Below are 10,077 nucleotides of genomic sequence, written 5' to 3' on the forward strand. Positions count from 1 at the left end.
TGAAGGCCTATCCTCAGCTTGGCGCCACAGGAGAGCTCTGGCCAACTGGACAGTGCTGCTGGCTGGCCTGGCTGCCCTCTCCCTTAGGTTAACGCAAGAAGGTCTGGCCTCTTCAGTCCCCCTTCCCAGGACTCCTGCTGACCGTCCTCCTAGACACACCTTTTAGAGGAGCCAAGACGCCAAGTGAATGCAATGTGCTGTTAGTCCATAGTCTTCAAGCGCTGGTGAAATTGACAAGCCATGACTTAGATGGGAGATCACTCTAGCCACTTACCCAGGGAAGAAGTCCAAGCCACAGATCCATTGCTTCCGTTGTACTTTCCCCAGATGACACCTTGGCACCGTGACTGGGTTAGAGGCACCCCAAACTTCAGTCACAGTCTGAGTCTCTTGGCCCCCTCTATGCCTTTGCCTTCTCCATTTTGGGTTCCTTCTTTCTCATTTCACTCTCCAAGAGAACTCATTTCCAGGATCTGGGGTCATCCAAATTCACCGATGTGTGTTGAAGACTTATAACAGGGCTATCCTCCATCATGTCCCAGAAAGGATGTCAAGAGATCAACCCGGAAATAGAGTCAGAGGTTTCAGTGCAAGTCCCAGATCTGCCATGCACCTATGTGTCTGCAGGTAAATCCTTGTCAGTCCCTCTGAGTCCTGGCTTTACCTTTTTTTTTTAATTTATTTATTTTTAAGACTTTATTCGGTTGACAGAGAGAGCGGCAGGCAGAGGCAGGGCAGAGGGAGAAGCAGACTCCCTGCTCAGCAGGGAGCCAGATGCAGGACTCAATCCCAGGACTCTGGGATCATGACCTGAGCGGAAGGGAGATGCTTAACTGACTGAGCCACCCAGGTGCCCCCTGGCTTTACCTTTAATAGGAGGATGATCATAATGGTCTCACGGGGTCGTGAGGCCATAACAAAGATAATGCATGTGAATGGCCCAGTGCCACATAAAGTTAAGGGATTATATACAATTTCAGGACAGACACAAGGACAATTGGATCCCCAAGCAATGTTGGCTGTGACTGCACCAAAGTAAATCCTAAAGAGATACCGAAATGAGTCGGGGTAAAGGAGCAGTGGGAAGCTGCTTAATGTATTAGAAGAGTTCCCATATTTGGAAAATTTCTGAACAGAGGAGACAAATTGGAAGTGTGTGGTTCAGTAGAGAGAAGAGGCAATGGATTTCCTGGTTGAGACTAACAGCACACTCCTTTCTAGCCCTTAACCTTAGACTAGAGAATACAGCATGTATTAGGTATTGAATATCTTAGAGAAGTGTATTTCTAACTTGAGTATACATATACCTGGGGATCTGGTTAAAAGGGAGATAGTGATTCAAGGGCTTGGATTCTGCATTTCTAACAAGCTCCTGGATAACATGGGAGTAGTGTTCTCTAAATCACACTTTGAGTAGCACGTCTAGGGGTTAGGGAAGGCTTCTCTGAGGCAGATATGCTTGAGCTGATAGCTGAAGGATGAGAACTTGACTAGGGGAGGAGAAGCCCTCAGACATAAAGACCAACTTGTGCAAGGGCCCTGTGCCATTGGAAAACCTGAAAGAAGGCCCGTACGATGAGTGCAGTCTGGGGAGAGAAGCGAGGTGAAGCACCAGGGAGCCCATGGGATCAAGCATGCAGGAGCATGTATGAGGCTTCTGGAATATTAGTATTTACCTTGTTGGTGAGGAGGAGACACTGAAGGCTGTTAAGCAGGAAAGGGACACGAACAGATCTGCATTTTGAAAAAAATCACTCCACCTACACTAGAAATAAGGCTAGGGGAAGGGGGCAGAAACGATGTGGATGCAGAACACCAGTTAGGAGGCTCAAGCAGTTTGGGCAGCAGGTAGCTTGACTAACGGTGGTAGAGATATAGAGAAGCAGAGTAAGAACTACACAGGAAGTAAAATGGACAGCATTTTGTAAAGCATTTGACATGGGGGTAAGGAGGAGGCCTTGTAAGGGCTGTCACCTGAGCACCTGGCCAAAGTTGAGTGCTGACGGTACCATTCACTGGGGGAAAGCAGCACTAGAGAACAACCATGTTACAGAGGGAAGAGCATGAGTTTGGTCTTGGACGTATAGAGTTTGAGGTCCCTGTGAGTCACCCAAGGTTAAGAGGATGAATAAGTGGTGGCTTCAAAAGTCTGGGACTCAGAAGCAAGGTGGGAGCTGGAGATGTAGATCTGGAGATCAGGTTTGTATTGTTTATATCGGGGGTGAATGAGGCCATGGACATGGGTGAGATTTCAAGGTGGGAAAGAACAGTGAAATGAGAGGAGGACCCAGGATCACAGACACAATGATGGTGAAAAGGAGGAGGAGGAGCCTGCCATGGAGAAAAGAGGAGCAAGAGAAAGAAAACGAGTGTATGAGACTTAGCAACCAAAAAAGGAAGTGTTTAGAGGAAAGGGTGGTCAACAGTGCCAAATGATGTTGAGAAATGACAAGACAGGGTGGTCTTGTAGAGGACCGCAACGAGGGCTGTTTACAGGGTCCAACCCAGTCCTCCATGAACATACCCTGAACTGTAGTTGCCAGTATACACGGCTGTCTCCCACGTAAGCTACTCCAAGGTGGTCTTGTCCATCCTGTCATCCTCCAAAGCCTAGCACAAGGCCAGGCACATAACAGACGCTTAATAAATTTTACTGATGAATCAGTGGAAGGATGGAAAGATGGCTGGATAGCTGGATGAATGAATGATGAGGAAGAATTGGAAGCAAAGAAGGACTCTCTGGCAACTGCCTGGGTAGCTACTATCCTTCAGCTTTCTTTCCTTTTTACCGCAATGGCCCACAGACCCCGGGAACAGAGACAGAGCCCCTGGGCCCTGGCCCCCCTTCCTCCCTCTGACGAAGAGTCTGGACCGAAGGTTCTGCTGACGTGGGGAAGGGGGAGGAGAGTCTGGAGGAAGGGGAGGGGAAAGCAGCACATAGATCGCAGAGACGAAGGAGGCGCCCGCGGCTGCAGAGCTGCAGAGCGGGGTCTCTCCGGCCTCTGTGTCCGGGCATCGGGCCCCCCACTGGGCCAGAGGACAGCGCATCCTTTCGGTGCAGGCCGGCAGGGCCCCTGCGGTCGGCAAGCTGGCTCCCCGGGTGGCCACCGGGACCCCCGAGCCTAATGGCGGGGGCGGCAGCAAAATCGACAGCACTGTAGAGATCACCCCCAGCCCCAACGGAGTAAGTGCCCGCACCCTGGGGGCTACGCCATCATCCCCCTCCACCCCCACCCCCCCGCAGCCGCGCCAAGCGCCTGGCATCTTCCTCCCGCACACCCCCCGCCCCTGACCGCCTTCCTCGCGCCCGCCCTCTTCCCTTGGTCTGCGGCTTTCTCTGCTTCTCCGCTTCACCCTTCTCCCCCCCCCCCCGCCCTCCCCCAGCAGGTCGGGACCCTCGGAGATGCGGTGCCCACGGAGCAGCTGCAGGGTGAGCGGGAGCGCGAGCGCGAGCGGGAGGGGGAGGGCGACGCGGGCGGCGACGGAATGGGCAGCAGCCTGTCGCTGGCCGTGCCCCCCGGCCCCCTCAGCTTTGAAGCGCTGCTCGCCCAGGTGGGGGCGCTGGGCGGCGGCCAGCAGCTGCAGCTCGGCCTCTGCTGCCTGCCCGTGCTCTTCGTGGCGCTGGGCATGGCCTCGGACCCCATCTTCACCCTTGCGCCCCCACTGCATTGCCACTATGGGGGCTTTGCCCCCAACGCGTCTGGCTGGGAGCAGCCCCCCAATGCCAGCGGCGTCAGCGTCGCCAGCGCGGCCCTAGCAGCCAGCGCCGCCAGCCGCGTCGCCACCAGTACGGACCCGTCGTGCAGCGGCTTCGCCCCGCCGGATTTCAACCATTGTCTCAAGGACTGGGACTATAATGGGTTGCCGGTACTCACCACCAACGCCATCGGCCAGGTGAGGCGGCCTGCTGGGCCGCGGGTCTGGGGGTGGGCCCAGAGCCGGGAGCACCGGGCCTCACGCGGCTATATCCCTCTCACATTCCCAGTGGGATCTAGTGTGTGACCTGGGCTGGCAGGTGATCCTGGAGCAGATCCTCTTCATCCTGGGCTTTGCCTCTGGCTACCTGTTCCTGGGCTACCCGGCGGACAGGTGAGGGCTGCAGTGAGGACAGGGCAGGTAGAGAGGAGGGGATGCTAGGGTGGTTAACACAGACAGGTGGCCCTTGCGCGAGGTGGAAGAGGATTCACTGGACTCTACAGTCTTCTGGACTTCTGTTCAATGATATGCAGCCCCAGCCCTGTCTCAACTTCACTCCCCATCAAGAAATACTCCTTTCATACCTCTTCTGCACAAGGGAATAACATACCACCCATTCCCCCATCCCCATATCCATGGATCAAGGGCTCATCTCCAAAGACAGCCCCATCCCCACTGACCAAAAACCCTGCCTCCACAGATCAAAAGTCCTAGCTCCTCCTCTACTGTCCCTGTCACCACTAACCACCTCTCTATCTTCATAGATTAATAGACTCATCTCCAATAATAGCCCCATCTACATGACAGGTTTCATCTCAATGGCCCTATTCCTACAGATCATTATGTTAATTCCTAAATATCAACAGCCACATTCCCACTGACCTGTGTAGTTCAACTCTACAAACAAATGACTCCACCCTTATGGGTCACCCCATGGATCAATAACCACAATAGCACCCCCCCCCCGAGATTAATAGTCCCATCCTCATGGGTCTTCAGTGCTCTTAGATCCTCTCAGATCAAAAGCCCAATTCACATGAATCAATGGCCTCATCTCAAAGATCAACAGCTTATTCCCACCAACCAATAGCTCTTCCCAGGGATCAAAACTCCCAATTCCTCTGATTCTTGACACCATCCACTGACCAGGTGTTCCATCTCCACTGACCATCCTCATGGATTATTAGACTCATTTCCACCCATCTACAGTCCCATCCAAATGGATTCATAGCTCAACTCCCATGGATCAAAGGCAGTCCAACATTCAATAATCCCTAAAATCAATACCTATCTTCACTGCCCAATAGCCACACACCCATTAGGCAAATGTTCCTAAACCCACAGGTCAACAACCCTCATTCTCATGCATTAGTGGTCTCATTCCCACAGACCAGTAGCATCATTCTTATGGAATAATACCCTCATTCCTAAACACGAATAATTCAGTCTCTAAATTCAGTAGCTTTGGCCTCATTAACCAATAAGTTCACCTCCATGGGAAAATGAAGCTTCACTGTCAGGGATCAGTCCCCCTTCCCAATGATCAGTGACCCCTATCTTCATCCCCATAGTTCAGTGGTTTTGTTTTGTTTGTTTGTTTGTTTAAGATTTTTATTTATTTGGCAGAAAGAGACACAGCGAGAGAGAGAACACAAGCAGGGGGAGTGGGAGAGGGAGAAGCAGGCTTCCCACTGAGCAGGGAGCCTGATGCGGGGCTCGAACCCCAGGACCCTGGAATCATGACCTGAACTGAAGGCAAACACTTAACAACTGAGCCACCCAGGCACCCCAGATCAGTGGTCTTATCCCCAAAGATCAATAGTCCAGCCTCCAAGGATCAGTAGCCCTGTCCTCATTGACTCATAGTCAGTGACCATCATTACTGACCAATAGTCTCAGCTTCCCTAATCTGTGAACCCCTGCTTACGGATTATCATCACGAATCATACCCCCATAGATTCATTCCCCATTGACCAACAGCCCCCTCCACCCAAGGACTAATGTCCCCACCTCATGAATCAATGGCCTCATCCCAAAAGATATTTGTCCAGTCTTCAAAGATTAATGATCATCCCCATTGATCAATAGTTTACCCCATGGATTAGTAGTTATATTCCCATGGATCACTGGATCGTCTGGCAAGTGACCCCATCCCCACTGACCATCTTTATGGATTAATTGACCCATGAACCAACCCATGGAACAATGGCCTCATCCCCCAAAATCAATGATTCAGTTCTCTAAGATCAATAGCTACATCTTCACTATTATCCCCATGCATAAGTAGCCAATGACCTCGCCTCCATAGATCTATAGTTCCAACCCCATATATCAATGACTTCATCTCCTTTGACCAGTCTGAGCAAGGCAAGCTCTATCCCCATTGGCGAATAGCTCTCTCCCCAAGGATCAATGGTTCCATGTCCCTTAAGCAGTATCTAATCTCCTTTAATGGTCGGTTTCACTTCCACGCTCTCATCTCTGACCAACAGGCCCATCCACAAGTCAATCCCCTGCAGATCCATAGCTACGCCCCAGTGCCCAGAACCCAGACATCGCTTACCCATGGTCCCCATCCCTTCCCATCTTCTCTAGCCTCAGTCCAACTTTTTTATCCCAGGGCCTCATCCTCACACCTCCAGCTTTGAAGCGGGCACCCTGGCCCCACCCAGCAACTCCTCTTCCAGGGAGTCTGGGTGACCAGAGGCCCTCCTCCCTTTCCAGGTTCGGCCGTCGAGGGATCGTGCTGCTGACCTTGGGGCTGGTGGGCCCCTGTGGAGTGGGAGGGGCTGCTGCAGGCTCCTCCACAGGTGTCATGGCCCTCCGATTCCTCCTGGGCTTTCTACTTGCTGGAGTTGACCTTGGTGTCTACCTGATGCGTGAGTGGCAGCTTCCCAGACGTCCTTCCCTTGAGGCTCCTGCCTGCCTGTCTGCATCCCCAGGCTGTTCCAACTGCCCCTTAGGGTCCCCTCAGTCCCTTCTTAGCCCCAAATTTCAGCTGTCCGGGATCTCAGCTGTCTTTTTGCCCTAGCCTTTGAAGAATCCAGGGACTTTGCTTCTCTCCACACCCCTCCTCCTTAGGCCCCCTCCCCCCCGCCCCACAAATCTTTAAGGTCTTCCTTGCCCTTGACTTACTGCTGTCAGAGAATGGTGCCTTATTTAAAAATGAAATCCTGATAGCTGTATGCCCTTGGATAAGGGTTGATATGAAGGTCAAATAAGAGGTCTGATGTGAAAGGGCCTGTAAAATAGGAATGAACACTTACCAGGGACTCTGGCCCTTGAGCCCTCCCAGGTTTGAATAGGAGAGAAGAGAGAACTGAACAGTCTCTCCACTCTTTGCCACTCAGAGGTTAGTCTGTGGGAGGTGATGGCTGCGGCCTCCACTCGGGGTCTGACCTCGTTCTCTGTCCTCCCTCCCCCTCTCCTCTCTCCCATTCCTCCTTCCTCCCTGGCGTATCCTCCTGTATCTCTAGGCCTGGAGCTGTGCGACCCAACCCAGAGGCTTCGGGTGGCCCTGGCAGGGGAGTTGGTGGGGGTGGGGGGGCACTTCCTGTTCCTGGGCCTGGCCCTTGTCTCTAAGGACTGGCGATTTCTGCAGCGAATGATCACCGCTCCCTGCATCCTCTTCCTGTTTTATGGGTTAGTATCATCCTCCACCTGTTGTCTGGCCATCCCGACCTCTCTCTCTAGCCTGGCTCTAGCCCAGAGACCCTTCCTCTTCTCTACTACCCCTTGTCCAGACCTGCCCCAGCCCCGGCCCCTCAGAGGTGGGAGTTTCCCACCCTTGGATCAGGAGATGGGAGACCTCAGAGTGCACCCCCATCCCCACCCCATCCCTAGCTGGCCTGGTCTGTTTCTGGAGTCTGCAAGGTGGCTAATAGTGAAGCGACAGATTGAGGAGGCCCAATCCGTGCTGAGGATCCTGGCTGAGCGGAACCGGCCCCATGGGCAGATGCTGGGAGAAGAGGCCCAGGAGGCCCTGCAGGGTAAGAGACAGGGGTCCCTATAGGTGATACCTCACATGCACACGATAGTACCCTCTCCATGGTTATAGCTGTGTTACCTCCCAGGGTCCCCACCACCCACGTGGGAGGACCCTGGATTCTCAGCCGTTTCTTCTGACAGCCCCTCTCTCTTTCCCAAAGACCTGGAGAACACCTGCCCTCTCCCTGCAACATCCTCCTTTTCCTTCGCTTCCCTCCTCAACTACCGCAACATCTGGAAAAATCTGCTTATCCTGGGCTTCACCAAGTGAGCCTGGGTGTCCGAGCCAAGGGCCAGGCCAGTAGCTGGAATGGGGGCTGGCTGGGTGGGGAAGGCCTGAGGACCCCTGCAGAGGGCAGCCAGGGCAGGGGAAGGCCGTGCATGGGGACTCAGACACTGCTGTTTGCTTTACCCCCCCCTTCTCACAGCTTTATTGCCCACGCCATTCGCCACTGCTACCAGCCTGTGGGAGGAGGAGGGAGCCCATCGGACTTCTACCTGTGCTCCCTGCTAGCCAGCGGCACAGCAGCCCTGGCCTGTGTCTTCCTGGGGGTCACCGTGGACCGATTTGGCCGCCGGGGCATCCTGCTACTCTCGATGACCCTCACTGGCATTGCGTCCTTGGTCCTGCTGGGCCTGTGGGACTGTGAGCATCCTCCCTTCCCCACAGTGTGGGCTGAGCAAAGGAACCCCAGCAGAGGTGCCTCGACAGGCTCAGCCACTGCTTCTGGCACAGGCCCCCCCCCAGGACCAGACCAGACCCTGCCCAGAGCTTCCACAGTCCTCCCCATGGCCACACAACCCTGTCTGTTCTCCCCATCAGTGGATGCCCAGAGCCCACCCGGCTAGAGCCATGGGATCAGAGAGCCAAGGGGATGATGCCAGGGCCTAGGCCAAGCATGATCTCACCTCCATTCACATCCTCCCTCTTGGTACTCCAGATCTGAACGAGGCTGCCATCACTACCTTCTCTGTCCTTGGCCTCTTCTCCTCCCAAGCCGCTGGCATCCTCAGCACCCTCCTTGCTGCTGAAGTCATCCCTACCACTGTCCGGTGAGAGCAGTGCTTCTCCGGCTAAGGAAGGGCCTGAGGGAGGGAGGGAAGGCTGCTGGAGAAAGGTTGGGGTGAGGCCCACAGCTAGAGGCTGAGTGCCTCCTCCATCTCTACCAGGGGCCGAGGCCTGGGCCTGATCATGGCACTGGGGGCTCTTGGAGGGCTGAGTGGCCCAGCTCAGCGCCTCCACATGGGCCATGGAGCTTTCCTGCAGCATGTGGTACTGGCGGCCTGTGCCCTCCTCTGCATCCTCAGCATCATGCTTCTGCCGGAGACCAAGCGCAAGCTCCTGCCCGAGGTGCTCCGGGATGGGGAGCTGTGCCGCCGGCCCTCCCTGCTGCGGCAGCCACCCCCTAACCGCTGTGACCATGTCCCACTGCTCGCCACCCCCAACCCTGCCCTCTGAGTGGCCTCTGAGCACCCTGGCAGGAGGCTGGCTCATACTGAAAGGTGGCATAAGGCCCTGGCAAGCAGGTTGGGAGCACTGAGTGAGGAAGGCAGGGCTGCCCAGAAGGCTGAGAGGCACCTCACGCCAGCCATCAAGGAGGGCTCAGAGGGCTGTCCCCACCCCCATCTCCTCCCTGCTGCTTTGTGTTCACTTCCTTGGCAAGAGTCAGGGGACAGGGAGTGAGCTCCACAGTGTTAACCACTAGGTCTGGGCTCCATCCTGTGCCCAAAGACATCCTCCCAGACCTCATTCTTGCTCTATCATTCTGTTTCAATAAAGACATTTTGAATAAATGAGCATACCATAGCCTGGACTTCCCTCCCTTCTGTTGTCCTGTCTGTTGGGGGAAGGTTTCTTTGAGTGGAACCAAAATCAGTAACAATCTCCCTCCCCACCTCACTGTGCCTTGCCCCTCTGTTAACTTACACACAGCCACCACCTTTTATGGATGGCTTGCTATGCTGCTAAGACTGGGCTAGGCACTTCACAAACTCCACTCGACCATTTAGTCCTTCCAACACCCCAAGGTCGGTGTCTGGATCAACTAGTTTTTTTTTATTGTTGCAAGCAATAAAAACTGACCATAATGAACTTAAACAAAAAGGGAAATTTATTAGAGGGATGTGGTGGGGAGCTCACAGAACAGAAGGAGAAGCAGAACTAGTCATAAAAGGTCAGGAACCAGATAGGCCCCCTCTCCAGGGAGTAGGAACCAGGGCCTCACCTGGATGAATGACCTCCAGTGGGATTCCATCTTTGGATAATCCCACTAATGATTCATTTCCAGACAGCAAATGACTGGCTAGCTTGAATAACATGCCTGCATCCCTACCCATATTACTGACAACTGGGAAGATGGAAAGCCACAACTGAGTGCTGTTTGCAGAAGTAGG

At 54.1% G+C, this 10,077-nt stretch overlaps 1 protein-coding gene across 4 annotated transcripts; it reads left to right on the forward strand.

Annotated features, from left to right (window-relative positions):
• The first annotated feature begins 2,942 nt into the window (after window positions 1-2,942).
• SLC22A17 (solute carrier family 22 member 17) lies at window positions 2,943-9,490 on the forward strand. 4 transcript variants are annotated; one of them, XM_028114732.2, is made up of 10 exons: window positions 2,943-3,184; window positions 3,385-3,894; window positions 3,986-4,089; window positions 6,421-6,575; window positions 7,173-7,338; window positions 7,540-7,685; window positions 7,845-7,950; window positions 8,112-8,383; window positions 8,625-8,736; window positions 8,854-9,490. In XM_028114732.2, exons 2-10 carry the CDS (start codon window positions 3,487-3,489, stop codon window positions 9,140-9,142), a joined length of 1,758 nt encoding a protein of 585 aa, XP_027970533.2. In that variant the 5' UTR covers window positions 2,943-3,184; window positions 3,385-3,486; the 3' UTR covers window positions 9,143-9,490. The 4 variants fall into 4 exon arrangements, with proteins under 4 accessions (XP_027970533.2, XP_087881195.1, XP_087881194.1 ...); XM_088025069.1 differs by having other exon boundaries at window positions 8,112-8,329; XM_088025068.1 differs by having other exon boundaries at window positions 3,388-3,894.
• Window positions 9,491-10,077: the final 587 nt, after the last annotated feature.

Source organism: Eumetopias jubatus, unplaced genomic scaffold, assembly GCF_037043125.1.
Source record: "Eumetopias jubatus isolate StellerSeaLion01/CBP00866 unplaced genomic scaffold, mEumJub1_p1.0 scaffold_7, whole genome shotgun sequence".
NCBI lineage: Eukaryota > Metazoa > Chordata > Mammalia > Carnivora > Otariidae > Eumetopias > Eumetopias jubatus.

Bases quoted from the DNA above. Each gene is read 5' to 3' on its own strand.
- SLC22A17 (XM_028114732.2), top strand. From the start codon at position 3,487: ATGGGCAGCAGCCTGTCGCTGGCCGTGCCCCCCGGCCCCCTCAGCTTT. The intron at 4,090-6,420 runs GTGAGGGCTGCA...CTCCCTTTCCAG, and splicing joins CTGGGCTACCCGGCGGACAG to GTTCGGCCGTCGAGGGATCG. The intron at 7,951-8,111 runs GTGAGCCTGGGT...CCCTTCTCACAG, and splicing joins CTTATCCTGGGCTTCACCAA to CTTTATTGCCCACGCCATTC.